Genomic DNA, 21,152 nt, shown 5'->3' on the forward strand with positions numbered 1-21,152 from the left:
TTCAAAATTTTCATTGCATTTTTCAGAAATGCTACAGAATATTCTTATATGAAGGAAATTATTATAACAGATAAAAAATTTCTAACATGGAGATAGACCACCTGAATCACAACCTAAAATTCAAGCATGACATAAACCCACCAATGGACAGCTGCTTTGTATTAAGAGCCAGGGGTTCATATTGCCTCTTACCTTTCTTCTTTCAGTAAGAATTACAATACAGAAATTCCCATTTCAGTGTGACCAGAAGAGCTGGTTGAGATAAACAAGTGTTCAGACAGTCCGCTGCATTTGGGTTCTCCTCAGTTTGTGTTGTATGTATGTATGAACATGAGAGATACTTTTGAGAGCATTATTCTCCTTTCTCAGAGAGCTTAGACTGTCCCCCACATTTCTGGCCAATTTCAACTGCAGTTGAGGCTTGGACAAACTAATTTCCTCCCTTACAACAGCAAACAGCTGCATCTCTGTAGTATTCCATTGTCAATAATTCTCCTAAAACAGAGAAAAAAATACAAAATTAAACTATTGAAAGTCACAAAAGCTAGAAATATATTTTCCTTAAGTGTGAATAAATGTTATTGAGTGCAATGGATTACTCTCACTCTATACCCTTAAAAGATTCACCCCATCATACATTTTTCTACTTAATGTAGTGCCTTACCATTTGTATCTATGAAATAATGAGCCATTTTCCTGAGATATTCTTTTCTATTAAATCTAATTTTAAATATGGGTGTGTCTTTAAAATGAAGCATACTACAGAATTTTATTCTGAAGCAACTGTGGCAAAGATGCTACAAGATTATAAAGCAGTAAACTGACTAAACTGACTGGTGTCTTTTTGAATAAAGGGTAGAGTCACCCAAAGAGTTGTATCAAAAATCATTCAGGGACAACCAGGCTTTGTTTCACTGACTTAAAAAAGGATTTTCATTTACATCAGCAAACACTATTACTTGGCCTTCTAATTACAAAGTCTATTTTCAGTTTACACAATGGGATTACTGCTTGCTAGTGAAAGGTCAATTTCTGTCCTTTGGATGAGAAATTGGAACCTATTTGAAAAAGTTGGATGTATTTCATTGTTTCAATAGCATCATGGTATCTAAGATTTTATCAAGCAAATGACACACTAAAACTTCAAAACTCTTATACATCTAGCAAAAGAAATGTAACTTTTGTTAATTCTGTGCGTGACATAAAGCTCTCATAACTGTACTAGGGAAATAGGGCTGCTATGCAACGGATCTCTCAGGAAGTTTTCTGAACAGTTTGTCTACTCATGAAAGTTAAAATAGTCTGTAATGACTTTAGTACTATTTGTTTGACTTTATACTGCAGAGGTGAATGAGTCAAAAGGTGCCTCTGGTTCTGATTTTGGAAGCTAAGAGAAGTAAATTGCTTCCTTTTTTTTCCCTAGAATTGTAAAAAAAATATGCTCAAAAATACACATAGCTAATCTTTATTTTAGTGGAGGTATTTTTGTTTGTTTGTTTTGAAGGTAGTTGATTAAAAAACACTAGAGACAAGTGCAATTACGATTGATGCCTCAGGTTTTGTCTTTTATATTTTTCAGATTCTCTACTGCTTTAGTGTGTAGTTCTGAGATGTATGTTAGGGGATAGTACGCTCTCTTCACAGAGTAGGCAGACAAAACAATTCCTTCTCTAGCTGGAGACCAAGGACAAATGATCCAAATTTCAGGTCCAAGAGTATAAACAATGGTGGACTGAAGAGAGACAAACAAGAAGGATGGGACTTCATGGGCTAAGGCTATCACTGGACAATTAGCTCCAAGATGCTAAAGAACCAAAACTTACAAAAGTGTGAGACGCCGTGACCCATCGTCCATTTTGTGACCATTTTGGGTTCATCTTGGGTGTAGCCCTGCCTGGGCTCTTGTACTGCCCAAGCTGTATCCACTGAAGCCTTCTAATAGATACCTACTTTATTTTTTAGTTCCATCTAGTCCCTGTTCTAGGCCAACCTTCACAAGGCATCAAGATGTGAAAATTATATTGTATGGGCATAAGGAATAATAAGTTGTGTTTACTTGGTAAATATACTGTTGTCTGAGACATTGAGCAAAACACTGTTTTATAAAGTGGGCTGAAGGAGAAAAAGCGCAAAAACTGTGGATTCCTGCAGTTACTAGAGGTGTTTTAGCAACTTTATGTGGTTAGTAGTTAGGTGCTATAATGTACATGCTCTTACACTGTCCTTATCTCACAAAGCCATATATTTATGTTACTTACATATGTGTATAAGATGGAAATTTAGAAAAATATACTCAGTAGTGTTCTTTATGTCAGATAAGTATTTGCTTATTAATATTTTCATTTATTTATGTTGCTAAAATAAAATACCACCAGTACCTAACTAGAGTTTTCAAAATGTTCCTTGAAGACAGCAAGTTTCAAATTTCTTCAGCTTATCTTTATGGGTATGAAAGCTTTCTAGTCCTTGGTGGCTGTAGATTCCTCTTTGCCATACAGAGAATCTTATGAGCCCATGAGAACCAGAAACACATTGACATGAATCAGACTCTTGCAGAGCAGTGCCATAACGCAGCAGTCTCTTTCATGACCTACAGGCAGAATAAAAATTTCCACTTTTGGAAAGCTCTGAAGAGGTTTAGAAATCCACAGCATGTACACATCATTTCCACAAGGTGGAAGCCACTTGTCCAAAAAGAAGGTAACATTTGTGTAATCATTCAATTAGTACACACTGGATATGGATTTAACATACTCTACCACCCTCTATAAAATCCTGCACCATGGATTTTTGCATTAATATACACAGTAGTTGTTTGAGATTTGATTATTTTGATCTTTTCATTGAGTATGTGTCTGAGTGTGGTAAATGTTTTTATAGATCATCCTTTGGGAAATAATACCTTTAGGTATTTCTTGAAAATTTTATTATTAAGATGAGGTACCTGACTCTGTCTGTGAAAAGCAATCTAAGATGAAATCCAAGCTGCAAGTTCACGATGGTAATATTCAGAAACTTTGTGTTTAAAATGCATATTGAGTATTTGTTGATTAGACTCAGTTTATGCTTGTCCAGAATTTGAACCTCAATCTTCCCAATCACACAGGAGCTTCCTAAACACCCAAAGAGATTATAAGTGAGTCTGGATGTTCCCATTACTTCTTCCACCCCTGTAAATAACAAAATACTAATTGGAGAGGGGCCTTTAACCTATGATTTTTACAGTACAAAGGAATGCTCTCTATGCTGAATTCTTGAATGAGACTGTTTTTTATGTTTAGTAAAGACTGATCTGAAAATTTAAAAGACCAGGGGCATGAACAAGTATCTTGCATATATTATGTGAATGCCAGATATAGCTATGCTTCTGGGTATTCTAGGATGTCTTTCACTCTGATTGTACCAGTATTTAAGAAGCTATTTTAGAAAAAAACCTTCCCAGTTGATATGTCAATGTATTTTTTTTTACTTTGGTAAAAAGATCTCTTCTAATTAAGTATACTTAAAAGAAAATTATTAAAAATCTCCAGAATAAACAGGTGAACTGTGGGTGGAAAGCTGAGCAGTATGACACAAAAGGACACTCTTTTTCTTCTAGATGGAAACTGTTATATCCTTAGGAACATTTTCTACAGAAAAATTGACCCCAGGTTTTTATGAACAGCTCCTTACATGATGACAGCCCTACCTGCTACAATTCATATCCTGAAAGGGAGAGTTTTCAGATCTATTTACTTCAGACTATTTTTTTTATTTTATCTTTTCAAACTTGGACCTTTATTACCACAGAAAGTTTATAAAGCAAGTTCATAAGCATCCAAAACCTGACTTGCAGGAACAGTCCAGAGGAAATGAAAAAACATGTCCTGTGATCTATTGGGTTGTTACTCTTCATAAGCATTGGTATTATTGGCAAACACAATTTACTAAATCATGAGAAATCTGCATTACTACAGAGAGAATTGAAGACCCACAGGATAACTATAAAAGAAATCTCTGATTGTATTTGAATGGTAAAAAAAAAAAAAGAAAAAGAAGAAAAAAAATCTTCCACTACCTTTTTAGCAGGAAGTTTTCCTTTAGCCCATGCAGTCTTGAAGAGATACCAATGGGCTGTTTCAGAGCAAATAATGATGCCTTCATATGGCCTATAAAAATTGGACATCTTTCCCTCCATGTCATCATGGCTCTCAATTTTTCGTCTGGGATCACTGTATTCTCTAGAACCCACTAATAAATACACCAAAATCTCAAGCAAAATTAGCACTGATGCTTGGTTCTTCTGGAAGTCTGAGTTAGTCAATAGTGTTGTGCATGATTCTTCTTTGGGATCTTCCCATTTAATCAGAAATCTCTGAATCTTTGAACATCTTCTCTTTCTAGAATCACAGAATGATTTTTGTTGAGAAGCACTTTTAAAGATCATCTAGTTCCAATGTTCCTGCCTCAGGGTTTTGCTAGTAGTGATTTGGTCTGGAGAAAGGAGATAGCAAAGAAGTAGTAAGAAGAACAGAGCGGGGTTTTGTAAGCTCTACAGAAGTAAGTTCCCAGTAAAGGTCATTTTTGGGCATTTGTGCTCTCAATCCACTCTGTAGCCATGTGGTGAATGTAAGCTCAGCTATCTCAGTGTAACTTTAACAATAACCTGGTGCAGAAATCTTTGCAAAGAGATTTTTTGAAGAAAAGCTGGTGGAAAATCTTACTACAAATTTAGCAATGTATACAAGCAAGAGACCTTTCTTTTCTTCTGAAATGTCTATATGGAAAAATTGGTGTTGTCTTCCAAACAGACAGAGATTTCTGTTTTGGGACCTTTGAACATTTACACAGCCCATAGGTAAATTTCAGAATTGTCACCATCGCCCTGTGTATTCAGATTTCAAAATTTTGCAAGCTCCCTTAGAAAAAGGTTTTCATTCAAAGGTCAAGCAATGTTTTAAATTACTAAGCACAAGAGAGATGGTGTTATTTTTTTAGTCTGAACCATGTATTTTTAGAGGTTAAAGTAATAGCAGCAGCTGATATTTATTTTTTGCTGTGTTAGTGAGCGCTCATCAATAACTTAATGGCCATATCTGATTCTACAAAAAAAGCAGGTGTTTTTGCCAAGTACCATACAGAATATCTGCTGGTGCAGGATTTTGATACTTTTTAGAATTATTTGCTCACCTGCATTCATGGTCTGGGTGCAATCTTGTCCATATAATTATTTATTAACTATAGCGATACTATGCTGGTGACTATGTATTTTGCTCCTTTTTCTGTTGTTGCCAATTACAGGAAAGTTACAAATGTATCCAGACAGATTTTAACCTTTATTACAACTAACATCAATATACTGTGATTCTTTTAACTTCTCTGCTTTCACTATATCAGATTTTCTGATTCTCTTCACGCGTTCAATATTCCCTTCTGCTCTACTCCGTTGGCAGGAATAAAGTGATTGTGAATTGCAGATGGGAGAGACACAACTGAGCCACTTCCATTTTCTTCTTAAGTCTATGTATCTTCCATAACCTAAAATTTGACAGTTTCTCTCCTGTACTTATTTATTCTCTTTCTTTTCTTGGTTCCAATGCTGTTTGTTGTCAGTCAGTCATCTATGGGGAATGTGAGAGGATTAAAAAAATGAAAGTAATATCGAAGTTTAAAATCCTGCAGATTTTCCCTCATATATGGTTCCTCTGGCTAATAATGAGCATAAACATAAGACACACTCCCATTTTAAAAAGTTGTATTTTCAAGTCTCTAAGCTTAAGCAGAGTGAACAAGAATTTTCAGTTTCAGAGGTCTTCCTTGCTTCTTCCTTTGAAGAAATAATGGAGATTGAAACAGTTGCATAAATGCAAATCTTGTTAAACAGCATAAGAAATGAATGAACCTCTTTGATTCTGCTGCCCACAGGATCAGACCACAAAGTTTATTCCCACTGACTTTCTGCATGCCAGAAGTCCCCTGACAGAAGACAAAGACTGGAGGATGAAGAAATCCAGCATCAGTTGTTCTTAAATGACACTTGAAAGAAACAGTCCTTCCCTGCTGCCACCTACCAAGGCTTTCAGAAATTCAATTTGCATTTGATGTTGACTGCCAAAAAGTACAAGCATAGAAATATCTGACCCACACAGATCCCATACAGCAGCAAAGATAAGAGCTTTTGTTCTCTTTGAGAGAGCCTCTCAAAGGTGTTAAATTGTAAGAAAGGAAGCAAAAATGTTCAGGCTTGGGAAAATGAGAGAGTCAGTTGCATACCCTAAAATTTCTCTGCTTAAGTTCCCTCCCTCTGGGGGAAGTTACAAAAATGTAAACAAATGAATAATAAAATATCTTATTTTTTTGTTTGTTTGTCCTCATGGAAGGCCTTAGGGAGATAATTCTTAGGACCTAGTTCTACCCATTTATACACAAGGGATGTAAATTAATTAAAAAGACATGAGGAAAAAAAAATTGAATCCTTCCAGATGTGACTTTATGGTATTTTCCTGTAGGACAAGAAGGCCAGCAACTCAAATAAAGTTTAAGAATCAAATATTAAAACAGTAACTGTCAAAAATGCAAACCATTTTCACACAAGAATAGAAATTTTAAAAGTATGTCTAGGAACTGTCTGTATGTCTGATGCAAGCCAACTTTGTAATTTAAAACATTGCTTGACCTTTGAGTGAAAACCTTTTTCAAAGGTAGTTTGCAAAATTTTGAAATCTGAATACACAGAACGACGGTGACAATTCTGAAATTTACCTATGGGCTGTGTAAATGTTCAAAGGTCCCAAAACAGAAATCTCTGTCTCCTTAGCAGAAAATACAAGTTCTAAATTACCCCCATGTAAGAAGCACATACTAGAAATATAGGTTTTTCTTGCTAAAATTAGGAGACCAAAGTGTCAGAACTATGCGGTAGGTGACCCGTGTATACACTGTGGTGGAGGTTCTGTCGTCGCAGATCTGTGGACTCCAGTCTGAAAACAAATAAAAGAGAGTCACATGAAGTTGACTTTCCTGAGTAATTAGGTCCACAAATTCGACCTGCTTTGGAGAAAAATAGAGATTGGAACTAAGCTAAGAAAGATGTTATTATGTTATTGCACAGTTGAATTTCCCCTATGGTTCATCAGAAGTTATTGTACCTTTCTCCCCTCAAGCTACTTTGCATCAAAACTGGGTAGAATACTTTGGCTCTAGAAATCATGGGCCTGGAAATGTGTCCGAAAATATGCCCTTCCTACTTTTGACTGATAGGTCTTGTCTGACTCTGTGCTACACTACCTGAAACCTCTAAGAATAACAGTTCTCTAAACTTAATTATTTCAAAGTAAGAGAAAATTCAGGAAAGCAGAGATTTTTCTCTATGGTGATTGACATTCACTGTCATTTAGGTATGCAAAACCATAGATGAGAACATAAAACCCTCAGAATGCAAATTCCCTTGATATAACAAGGCTTACTGATTCACTATCTTTTCTTTATGGAGAGGATTTTAAAATGAAAGCTATAACCTCAGGCTTCAAAACAGACACAATAACTGTGTTTACAGTAAAGTTTCCATATACCAAATAGATGATTTAGAATAAATCTTTCTGTTCAGTGTTATTCATACTTAAAAATTTACTTATATGACAGCAGTAAATTAGGTTGTAGTGGAAAGAACTAATATAAATTCTCTTTGAAAGATATCTACATTTTAGTCTAACTTGATTGATTTCAAAATTTTCTTTATTTAAAAATTCCAGCTATATTCCATGTCTATATATTTGAAACTACTTTTGAAATGGAAATCAGCTATAAATCCAAAACAATTCAAGACATGACAAGTCTTTTCTTACTGTTTCCCATGTGTACTTCTGTAAGTCCTTGACCAAATAATGCTACTTTGAAATGTAATTCTGATTGCTTTAGTAAAATCCTCTGTGTTGACTTCTAAAATCAACTGTGCTGATTTTTTCTGCTGCATTTTTCATTTTCATTGCTTATTCACTTGATGTACGTATAGAGGCCAAGTGTGTCTGTCATGCTATTTCAGTGCTGGCCCAACTGCAGTAAAATTGCATCTGCTACAGTGTCAGTTCTTACAGATTATTTGTTGGTCACACAGCTTTTTCTAATACATTTATAGATTTTATTAGAAATCTGCATGAAAATTTATAATTTTTTTTGACGGGTTAATTTTATTTTTAGACCTTTTCTTGCTTTCAGTAATAAGAAAACATGCTTTTGTTCCAATTTCATAAATATCATATATTTATTTTTTTTAATTCCTAGTTGTAATTCTTCAGGATGACTTTATTGAAACACGAGGCAAAGAAATCATGATAATTTCTTTGGAGCTGTAACAAGTCATTGACTAGTCTAAACAGAGGTGTATGGCTGCCCACTGCTGGATGGAATGATGTTACAGGACATTTCTTTGGACTGCATTATGATATAGTCATATCATTTTGAATGTGGCTCTTCATTTGAGGATGGAGACCTCCATACTCCTTCAAACACTCTGTAGAAAAAAATTGTGAGGTTTCTCTGTAATGCTGAGATCTTTTACTTGTATGTATAATATGTAAGGCAGTTATAATCTGCCCACTTTTTACATATAACACATAAATTTTCCCTCTTGTATGTTAAGCATTATTCTTAGCCACTGGAAATATATGTAATGCCTTATCCAGTTTGCTCAAATATGGTAATCTTTTTATAATATGTATATATAAGACCAATAATTGAAAATGGTCATAAATATATATGGCACCTATATGTTATTGACATTTTTGAACTCGCTAAAATAGATCCTCCAATTTTCTAAAAGTTGTTGAAAAAGCAATATTATTCCAAATAGCCCCACATCCCTAAACCTGTTGCTGACCTTGAAAATTAAAGTCTTCATTTCTAAACTTTAGGAAACCACCAGCCAGCTAATTATTAAACTGCACTTACACTTTTTCTGTGTGACAAAACTGTTGCATTTGGAAATTATATTAGTGCTCCTATTACTATCTTGAAATAATTCACTCCTTGTTGGAGATCACCTGTACAGCCTCTCTTTTTCTCATTGCAAAGGACTGTAGGAACACCTCAAGTCTGTGTCCTTCAAGGACTTGCTAGTCTGTGTCAGTGCCTGCATCCTTTTGATGGCTTTTCTTTGAATTTGCAAACACTTCACTGAGGGGGCCAGGGTCACCACCAGAACAGGCTTGCAGTTGGAAATGCGCACAAGCAGGCACCAGGTCCTGCGGGTAAAACTAACTGGAATGAATAAAGAAGAATTGAGAAGCACATAAAGAGACTGTGGGATGTTCCTGGCATGCAGATGTGCCTGTGTTACGGATTTACCCTATGAAAATACAAATGCCTGCCCAGTGCGCTCTACTTCATTGCAAATCCTGGAGGAGTTTTTGATGTTTTGAAGGGTTTATGTCTTTCATCTCTATTGGTACATTCCAGACAAGAAAACAAGACACGTTTTGGCATGTACATTTGCATGGTAATGCTGTGTCCATGCAGGAGGATGGTGGAACAATGTCCATCATAACAGGGTGGGGATTTTTTAAATTTTTATTTTCTTAATTATTTTTAAAAACAGTTCAGAAGTGACATAAAATACTACCTCCTTAACAATCTGTAGATCTAGGTGCCACTTTAAATATTAAAAAATACTTAAGAAATGTTTTGCAAGACTATTTGTCTGGAGCATGAGAATGAATTTCACTCTATGTGTGTAAGGGTTGTTTAATTGCTAGCAATAGCTGTTTACACTGACAGTACATCCAGTGATTAATTCACAGGATCCCTAAGGGAAGACTGAGCCACAAAAAGGTCTCAAAGATGCAAGCCAGGGTAAAGAGTGCATTGTAAAATATTTAGCAAACATTAAAGCAAACCACAAAGAACTACAGGAGGAGCCAAGGGTAGGAAAGAATATATTATCTGCCTCAAAAAAAAAAAAAAAGCTCTTAAGCTGGAGATAGATTTTTTAAAGGGGATTAAAGACTGTGTTTCCAATGGACACACAAACACACCAAACTGGGATAATATATAAGGATGTGTATCACAGGGAACAGAAAAGCTTGCATTACATTGTTTCCTTTTATTTGATTGATATTTGATTGATATTTCCTTTTAATTGATTGATTGATTGATTGCTTAATTATTAGGATTTTGACTGCTTGATGATGATATTAATAAATCAGTCAAATTATTTTATATTTACATTCTATATTAAAATAATCAGTTACAAATTTCTTCTTTGCTGTGGATTGATCTATTATTTTTTCACGCTAACATTGATATGCATATCATTGCAGGAAGGAAAAGGTATAAATAAGGATTTCTCTCCATCTAATTAGTTTAATTGATTTGTGCTGAAATAGTTGACCTTTAGTACTAGGTTCTCCCTTCACACTCAGAATTGACAGCTCACTCTGATGATCATCAGCCATGGGGAAAATAAGTCAAGATTTCAATTAAAAGCATGCAGTGTAGGCTAATCTATGGATCTCACATTAGTAATGCTCTGTGCTTTCCTGCTAGAGAATATGTATCATGATTGGGCTGAAAAATATCACATGGAAGGCACCTGAAGAAGTACTACAGTGAAGTATATCTTAAAATATATCAAAAAAACCAAACCTACATAGGTGTCTTTGAACACATGTTCATACCTGTCAACAAATTACATCTAGTCAATAGCACCCCTCGTTCAGGTCAAAGATCACAAGGTATTTAAAATAAGCTAATTCTTACATTGTATTTCTTGGGTGGCATGAGACTAATGATGCCCTCAGGTATCTTCACTGTTTGCTTTAAATCTTGTTTTTCAGGAAAAACTCGCCTAAAACTCCTTTTTGTTAAACAAACAGGCAGAAACAATCCATGCGGTGGTAAAGTGTCAGACACACCTGTGGTCTTTAAGAGTGAAAAAAACAGAAGTATAAATGTCGAACTAGATGGAATATGCTAAATAATAGGCGTCTGTTGCTATTCTTTGGAGTAAAAGTTTTCTTCAATAGTATCATTAGAAGAGTCTTCAAAATGTTTTATATTTTTTACTTCTAAAAAGCACTTTTCATTAGATGACTTCAGTGAATTTCAAAAAAAGATGCAAAGCACGCACTGAACATAACAACTGTGTTTGAAGCCTATGCTATAGCAGAAACACAGCCTAGCTGTGTTATTAGGTATATTACATTAGCATGCTTTAAACGAGACAACATTAAATGTCTCAATAGAAAAAATATGACAATAAACTCAAAGCACTTTTTTCAGTTCAAAGCCATTTTACTTTGGACAAATGCTGTTCCATAATTGGAATATAATATTACTTTTATTATTTTCACTACTGCAGTTGGAAGCATTCTCTAGCAGAAGGTGTTCAGTATTAAAGTACATTTTGTTTGTTCTGGTGTATGTCATATGTTGGTTGCAAAGTGGGAATAATTAGGCATATATTGAGTAATCTATTTGCTGAATTATGAATATGAAGTGGAAGTAAGATGAAAAATAGATTGTTTTTTGAGTAAGAAAGGAAGCAATGACTAACTCTACAAAAGCATCTTTATGTTATTCAAAATAATTTCTCATAAAAATTCATGACATTTAAATTAGCTCTAACAGTATAATATTCCAACAATGTTGATTCAATTGCTAATAGCCGCTGGAAGTATTCTTTACCATCTCTGAGTCAATGTTTTAAGTCTTCAAATCACTTCCTCTTTGTTATTTTAAAGGAAAATAAAATATATCCCTAATTATTTTTCCCCTATCTGTCTGCAATATTCTATGTTCTTAAATTTGATGCCTTGTATGATCAGATTTCTAAGAAAATGACAAATTCTATAAAGTGAGAGGCTATTGCAGATTTTCAAGTTAAGTTATCACGCACCTTCCTTGAATAGCAGACTACTGAAAAGCTCAACAGAACAATTTTTGGATTGAAGGTTTACTTATTTTTATCAAAGACCTGGCAAATTTTACTTTTTTTCCCAAAGAAAGACCACCTTGCATGCATAACTTTTGTCCCTTTCTTATGCTATCATATCTGTGGTGAAAAGGGCTGATGAGATCACCAACATATTTCCCTTGAGAACTTCCAGCTTCTAAGTCATCCCCTACTGCTTCTTTGGAAAACAATTCAAATTTCTTGTTTCTTCACTCCTTTGCAGAAGAACCAAATATTTTGAGCAGAAAAGACACAAATGAAGCTTGATTGCTTTATGATGAAAGAACTAGAGAAAATGAGGCTTTGGGTGTACCTTATCACTCTCTACAACTGCTTGAAAGGAGGCTGCAACAAAATCAGGGTTGGCCACTTCTCCCAGGCAACTAGTGACAGGACAAGAGGACATAACCACGAACTGAATCAGAGAATGTTCTGATTGGACATCACAAAGAATTTCTTTGCTGGAAAGGTGGTTAAGCATTGGCATGGTTTGCCTAGGGAGGTGGAATCACTGTATCTGGAGGTGTTCAAGAAATGACTAGATACAGGACTTAGTGCAATGGTTTGGTTGTTCTGTGGTAGGTCAAATGCTGGACTCAGGGGTCTTGGAGGTCTTTTCCAACATTTATGTATCTATAATTCTATGACTAAGACAACTGAGATCTGAAAAATTGAAATTTTGACATCTTAGCTATTAATCTTACTTTCCTTTACATTCTGTGGCAAGAAGTAGCCATTTATTGAGACTGCCTATCATATCACATGCCATTTTCCTCTTCCTTTCTACTGACTGTAAAGTGAGCCCAGCCTCACTACCTTATGTGCTGACATCCAGAATCCAAATATTTAAAATTAAGTCTCCAGTGAAGGTTTCCATCTCATGGTTTGATTTTGATGATTTTGACAATGCAATGTCAATAGACAATGCCAATAAAGAATGCAATGATAGTGCACTGTCCATTGCTTTTAGTGATAAGTGGGATAGAGTAGCAACTTTAGAATAAAATCTCTCTCAGATAAACTAAACCACCACATTGGGAAAACACAGAGGATGATCAGATGAACTAATCAGTTCTTGAGAAATCTACTAGCTTCCACTTAATTCTGTTGGGGTTTTGTTTTTTTGTTTTTTTTTTTTTTTTGTGTGTGTGTGTTTGGTTTGTTGGCTTTTGGTTGAAGTTTTTTTGTGCAGGTTTTGTTTGGTTTTGGTGTTTTGCTGGGTCTGCTTTGGGTTCTTTTTTGTTGTAGTTATTACAATCTCATCAGAAAAATATTATTTATTCACATTTTGCTGTGTTTTAGTAGTTATCCTAGTTCCCATGGGAGATGACCTGGATGGACACCTTATCAAAAACAGATTTCTGCTATTTTTGCATCTCTCTTCCAAGTTATTGCCAAGCTAGATGTCATTGAGCTAGAGGAAACCATTGTGCATGCACAGACCAGAGCAGAAAATATATGTCTGTTTAAAAGCTTGAGGAACAACACTGATACAGTCCACTGTACAGAATGAATGCACATATTTCCATAAGCTTAGAAGACTGAAAACTTCCAGTGAAACAATGTAATTAGAAGTTACAATGGAAAAAAATGGGTTATCATTCTAAATGACATTTGATTAAACATGCTAGCTCACAAAAATACACAAATGAAGGTCACATTTGCAAGTATTATAAGACAGTCTACATTTTAATTAGATAGTTGAGAAATGTCAATGAGCTAGTAACTGACCAGGAGTCACTTATAGAAAAAAAGGAATAAAGGAAAACAAAACATCACACCAAAAGTCAGAATCCTTTACTCTCTATAAAGTTCAAACATTACAAATACAGTTTTCAAAGAAATTTTGGAGTTGATTCAATAAATTTTCCTTGTCACTTTTCTCTGTTTAAAGAAAAAATGCATTTTGGTCAAATTTCTGTGTACCATTATTTGAGCTTTGTTGAGCTATGCTGTGCCTTTAAAAACAAACTATAAAATATAACACGGTAGTATTTATGGTTTATATTTGCACCTATGGACTGTACCCAAGGAACCTGTGTAAATATTTGCTGTCTCGTGTCGGGTCTCCTGCCCACCCAGGGACACCAGATGTCGGGTCTCCTGCCCACCCAGGGACGCCAGATGTGGGGTTTCACGTCCCGGATTGTGGTGACCCCAAAAGATGGAAAAGTCTCTCCTCCAACCCGTGCCTTCGAAGAAAGACTCAGTAGTCTTCTGTTGTCTGTTCTCAACGTAGTTTATTGTTGTTTATCTAAAAGATTCTTCTCCCGAACTGCTGTGGCCCGTTCAGCAGCTCAGACAAAGGCACTCTGCCCTCCCAGGGGGCTGGTGCCATCTTTTATATCATATATTACGTACTACATGTTTATACCTTTTCCCCAATGCCTACTATCTATATTGAATAGTGACTTTCTACTCTAAACCAATCTGTGAGTGCCAACATCACCAAAGACATGGAGGCTAGGAAGGAGAAAGAAAGAGGACAGGGCACACCCAAATCCCTCCATCTTAGATCTCCTGACCCCCATGTACAAAACTTGGACCCCTGCGTACAAGGCTTAAAACCCCCCTGTACAGCACTCAAAAATCCTTCCTTTCACTTCGTGATTATCTCTACTATGCTATCTAACTTGTGTGTGTGGCTTGTAATTCTTCATACAGAGTTGGTAATTTGCTCCATGGGCTAAGATCAAAACCCCACGTGTGTCTTTGGCTGCATGCCAGGGTCTCAGAGCCCCCCGCCAGCAGCTCTGGCCATCCAGGGCACCCAGAGGAGAGTCCTGGGTTCCGACAGTCTCGTGATCCCCTTTACCTCAGAACTAGCTTTGTTGTCCCACTACATCACACATGAAATAAAGTTGAATTTAACCTGACATAGATATTACAAATTACAGGAATAAAATTCTTTCACATTATCTTGGAATTCATATTTTTGGTTTTTTCTAAGACCAAAAAAACTCCTCGGTAATCAATGGAAGACAGGCTCTCTATTACATAGGGCACTGTTGTTTTCTTTGTTGTCCTGATTCTGATCAATCTGACTGAAGAGCAGCATGTGCTGAAAATAATAAGAGATGCATGAATAATTTATTGAATTGATACAGATTCATTAAAAAAATTACCAAAACTATATCAGTTTGCTGTTGGAAATCCATTAAGAAAATTAAAAAGAAGTAGTCTGTCTTAAAAGTGTCATACCACTGTTATGGTATTGCATTACTTATTATTGTATTATTATTGTATTACCACCATTACTATAAATCTGATAGTTCTAGTTCAAAGAAATATGAAGGCTAACCCGAATCACTGATTTTATTGTGACTGGTTTTTAGTTGCTTTATATCCTTACCATTTGGGCCTATACACTCCCTATCTGTGTCTTCTTGCAGCTGAAGGAACCTTTGGATGTTTCATCCCAAATACTTAACTTATTGCTCAGAATGAGACGACGGAAATCATAATTTCATAGTGAAGCTCAAGTACAGTAGTTTTGATGAAATTTCTCAAGGATTTTTAGGGTAGACTGGTAAAATAAAAAATCACATTAGAGAGTAATATCTATTCTCCAGCAGTTTAACTACTATGTACTTAAATAATGGAATATATAAATTTATACTCCCAAATCTCAGAAGTCTAGTCCAAACCAAATTAAAGGAATAATTTTACTGTAAATAGTATTCCAATATAAATATATTCTAATTAAGGCACTGTAACTAGGCAGTTCAGAAGTCTAAATCTCTGAAGGTGAATGCTTAAATTAGGAAGTAAGTTTTGTTTTCAGGTAAGTGTCTTTTCTGCTGTAGTTGTCAGTAACGATCACAGGCTACAGATTTTCAGTAAACAAAACAAGAAATATTTCCTTATGTATAATTTATTAACCATTTCCAGTTATGTTTTACAAGAGAAACTTTATTCAGATACAGCATCCCTGTAAGCATGACAGAGCAATTGCAGTCAGGTGAAATTTCACATTGATCGCTAATCCCAGCCAAACGAAGCAATTATACCACAGAAGGTCAGAAAACAGATTATGTAACACTTTCATTACTGCAGGACTTTTTCACCATCTGGAGTGACTTTTGTATCCTTTCCTTCTCTTTTTTCCCATGGTACTTTGCATTCATACCATCTGAGATCTTGTAGACTCTTTTTTTCTTTCAAACCCTGAAACTACCACTGCAGGTGTAGTCTTCTCCATTCTGCTAGATAACAAAGAATTACAGAACTATTTTTTCTCTTAAAGTGGAAGAAGAATTGCAGTCTTCTTAACTTGATGAGGCAGCACAGAACGACCTCATTTCACAAAATTGCCTACACAATATATTTCAGCAAAAAGACATTGTCAGAACTATTTAAGTGTTGTTGAATTCTATTTACTAGAGTGGATCTTTGTGTTAAGTACACAAACAAAAAAGGAGAGTCACAGCCTAAAAATGACAAATGTTACATACTATGCCAATGTGAAAAGAATGTCTGATTTTTAAATATTTATCACCAGCAGAGATGACAGAACAGATCTTTTTTTCTTCTTGGCACTTCCAATTGTCCTTCAAAAGATCTGTTCCTTCATAGGCACTGGATATGCAGTCTGAATCCCTTTGCTCATCTCTGAATATACTTTTGAATGTTCTTCTAACCTCCTTAAAATTGTTGCATTTTCAGGACAACTGATTTCAATACTTCTGCTTTCTTTGTTCCAGCAGGTCCTGAGTTATAGTTTTTAATCTATCATAATGTAATTTATCTTCTTTATATTTGACATTATAAAGGGACTGAAAACTTGGGCCCTATTCTTATTTGTAAGCACTGACATTTTAAATAGAGTTAGAAAAGGCAAAAAAGGGAACTTGAAGAGACAGCAGAGGAGGTGACTTTCGCATATGTGTGTTTTTGAGAAAGGCATTTGTGCATACAGGTACTCTTGGCCCATTTAGCTAGCCTGCTTGATTTGCAGAGTAGTGTTGAATCGAGAAGCACATTTTGTTTCAGTCAGTGTTTCTGCATTGCACATACAAAGAGAAGGAAGGCTGTGAAGGAAAGATGGTGGCCTGGCAGACACTTTTCCACTATGAGATAGAAATATAGGATCATAGAAATAGAATTTAAAAACATTGAAATCTCATGTTTCCATAAGTAAGAAATTTAGTGAATACCTGATTTCTATATTGTGGTGAAGCTGCAGGGAAATTTTCTTAGAGCTCCATGGTGCCACCCAAGTCTTTTCAGAAGCTGAGTCTCTCATCAAGCCTGCTATGTTTCTGTCACTCCTTTTACAGATAAAACTTTTCTGCTTTTCTACTGCTTATCTAAATATACTTTTGCAAAGTGACAGACTTAGTTTCTATTCAGTGTTCACTTCTTGTTGTTTTTTTTGGATTTTTTTTCCAGATTATTCAGAAGCTGTTCCTGGTCTCCCCACATCATATGCTGCTATCCTAAGAATCAAATCTGGTAGTTCATCTTTAGCCTCATTTAATTCAAAGAACAGACCACGATTAAGCAGTCCTTCATTAGGAAGTGTATCTTCACCAGGCTGGAGAGGAGCCACACAACATTATCACTCCCCGACAAACCTCTACCACTTCTCAGAGACCTTCAAACATGATGGTAAGTGTAGCTTCCCCTTCTAAAACTTGGAAATATTTTTCGAAATCAGTGTATTTTTGTCAGCTTACTTCAGTATATCTCAGACACATTTTTGAATTTTATTAAATGTCACAAGTAGGAAATGAGCTGCTTTCCTTTAGGTTCTTCAGAACAGCCTTAAAGTCACCAGTTAAAATATCCTTTCTTAGAGATTCCTATGCAGTATTCTTTTATGCAGGTGTTGTTACATGAAAATAGCAAACCAGTGATTTGAAATTCCATTACAGCACAATTTCATCTAGTAGTAAAATCTAAGCCACTTTTTTCTCCTCGGAATTTTCTATTTAATCATGAATGTCAGTAATATAAATTTAACATGAAGCATAAATCTTATAAAACTACTTTTTCTCTAAATTATCTCTTCTTTGTAGTCAACTGCATCATGCATGTACTTATGTGCATGCTTGGATAGAGCTTCTGGCATGATATGGTGTCATTCAGCTCTAAATGCAATAATTCATAGGAACAACACATATTTTCCCATGTTTGGTTATATTTTAAGAAGCCACATTTCTAATACCATTTTTTTGTGACAATAATTACCTGAACTGTAGTCAAAAAATATATAAAGCAAGAAAGAAAGGAAAGAAGAAGAGGGAGGTGGAGAGGGAGGGAGAGATTAGAGGATTCATAGGCATGTTATATGTTCCTCATTTACATCAAGGGATGTAAAAGAGGAAAGAATTGTGATTAATAGTTTGCAATTCAATGAAATTCACACAATATCATGAGTGTGATAACAGGTTACTTTTTGACTCAGCAAAGTCTTATTTTTTCCCCTAGAAAATGTCTTGCATTTATTGAAAATTAATGGTGTATGCATGTGGTTTGTGTAGAAAAATGGCTTATATACAAAAATGGCTTATATGTTCCCTGAGAAAAGTTTGATCTAGAAAATAAACAATTTGATCCTGTCAGCAGATAATTTCTGTTTGATACCATTTCTGGGATAGGAGCATGTTTCTATATTTGTTCTTCCACTGTAATATTCTTTTAAGCAGCGACTAGAGTGAACTCAGTTTTTCCCCATTCACCAGATGCTGGTAACTCCTCCCTGACAACCTTTTAAGAGCAGGTTAAAATTAATGTCCATTATTAGAACTATAATCCATTATCCTGATCTTTTGCAGCATGAATGTCTAAATACTGAAGGAGAAAGCAAAAAAATACAGATTATTTGAATAATGTAGTGCAAACTAGAACTAGAAATCCTGGACATATCCAGAAAGCACAGTGAGATCATAGCTCAGGGATGATCATTGTACCATAGACATGATCTATGATTTAGGTCAACAATCATGACTCTCCTCACAACACTGGGGCCAAATTGCAGCTCAGCAGTTTAGATTCATCAGTTTTTTGAGCAAGTGAAAAACCACTGACTGTAGACAAAATTGTAAAAGGGCCATACCTCATAAGGCCTAATGAATAGAGTATTTGGCCAAGAAGAGAGGAACACCATTCTTCTAAAGACTACATAAAATAGCCCTCGGAGACTGATTTCACTTACAGATCTTGGTATATCCAGCTGTGTAGACACTTGTAGAAATAAGTAAGTCTGAGTCACCTGATGATGTTTTGAAAGCCCTTGATTAACGGAAGTGCCTGCATAGCACAAGCATAGGTATAAGACAGTATTTAGAAAAGATCAGCACATGACCAAGTAGGATAATCTGCATCATCTAAGAGGACTTGAACACATCTGTCATGGCAGCTAAATGTAACTTATTTTCTAAACCTCTCAGTTCTGTTAATAGCTTGATGCCTGAATAAATATATTTGATATTTAGAAACTGAGAATTTTATATAGAATATTATGGGAATAAGTGACTAATTCAATTATCTGTCATTACACTTACTTGTATTTCTAAATTTCTAAATTTTGATTTAGTCTGAAGGTATTTTTTTGTTTTGTTTTTTTTTTTTCATTTTTTACAGGTGTTGAAGTAGGGATATTCTAGTTATCATCCTAAAACTGCTATGTGATGATAGAGTTAAGTGGTCATGTTTTCCAGCCAAGGCTTCCTAAATGAGGAAATGTTACAGCATTTTGTGGTAATGAGACACCACTGCTTCAAGAGAGACGACATTTTTAGGAAGAGAGAAAACATGTTTTAGATTATTATAATGCAGAATTTGCATAATTCAAATGTCTAATATATGGCATAAATTCAGGAGTGAAGTTTGTCATAAGAAACACCCAAGAATACTTTCATTAGCTGTTGAATTATACCAGTTCTCAAGCAACTTCTCAAATTATTTCCCAGCAGACATGTTCAAACACCTGACATGGCTTGTAATAAAGATCCTTTTATACTGACTTGATGCTATTTCATTTGCACTTTCAATTCAACATGTGTTTCCTGATATCTTAAATTAAAAGAGCTGTGCTATAGCTCACTGCTGACTTTAAATTATCTGGAATTATTTAGTGTAAACATGAAGCTTAGGCAATGCAGTCCTTCTCTTCAAACTATGTATCAATGTGTGAAGTCATGACTTAAAAATGTGAATAAAAATATGAATTATTCATTAAATACTCTTGAAGAATCATAAAACTGCAAACTCTTAGATTTTCTTACTGTTCCAAAAACTTTTGGAATTGCTGCAGTAAAGATAATTGAACTTAACCTTGAATAAGGACTTTCTTTGTCCTTTCATCTTTGGTTTGACACATTTTGCAAGAAAATGAAAAACAGAGTCACAACTGAAAGTGTTTGAATCAATGAACCCCGAGATATGCAAGATGCGAATCTAATTTTTGTAAAATGAGAATTCCTGTTTCCCCACCATCTGCTAGATTCAGCACTTACCGGTCTGAATTATAGACACAAACTACTAATTTTTTCCACTGCTAAAAATATTTGACAACATTGATTCATATGGCATGCAGTTTAGATATTATAAGCTAAATTTAGAACAGATTTATTTGTTTCAGAAAAGAGAAAACATTTTCAAGAAACAGTAAAATTTTGTATCATCTTGCTTATTAGGCAAATAAACATGTTTCAGAAAAGGTAAATCTGAAAATATGAGAAAATAATTTAATCTTTTTTGCAGTATAAACTTAATAATGCATATACTATACAATGTTCCACCATGCAGCACACTAGAACCAATATTATGCCTTGAGGCACGTGTATAAGCTTCAGTTTACCTCAAAAGGAGTCTCAAAATTTCTCAGCTTTTAAGTCGACTGAAACACAGTTTAAAAATTAATTTTTTTTTAGAAATGCATATGTTGCAAATATACATGTGTGTGTATGTGTGTATATATATATATATATATATATATATACACACATAATGTCTCTGCTTCTATATATATGCAAAATAATTACTGTAAAGTTCAACCACTTTTGTTAATTTTAAAATATGTTACACAGAGATTTAATCACTGGAACATATTTTGCCTTAATGAATTTGTGGCTATTTTTTATATTGAAATTTTGAAATATGTAATATTTTGACATATGATAGTGATATTAAAATGAATAGTATTTTTTTATTTCTTAGGTGTAAAGGTAAAAGATTATAGCATATGACCTACCTGTAAAATAAGTATTGCCACTGAAGT

General features: G+C 34.8%; 1 protein-coding gene across 7 annotated transcripts in view; it reads left to right on the top strand.

Moving 5' to 3' along the window:
* Positions 1 to 21,152, top strand: part of CNTN5 (contactin 5) — a 600,552-nt gene that overhangs the window by 354,066 nt on the left and 225,334 nt on the right. For all 7 annotated transcript variants that reach the window (XM_038141215.1, XM_038141204.1, XM_038141258.1 and 4 more), the window contains one exon: positions 17,318 to 17,536. In XM_038141215.1, coding sequence (XP_037997143.1) covers positions 17,318 to 17,536 — 219 coding nt within the window. The remainder of the gene's footprint in view (positions 1 to 17,317; positions 17,537 to 21,152) is intronic.

Source organism: Motacilla alba, chromosome 1 (assembly GCF_015832195.1).
Source record: "Motacilla alba alba isolate MOTALB_02 chromosome 1, Motacilla_alba_V1.0_pri, whole genome shotgun sequence".
Lineage (NCBI taxonomy): Eukaryota > Metazoa > Chordata > Aves > Passeriformes > Motacillidae > Motacilla > Motacilla alba.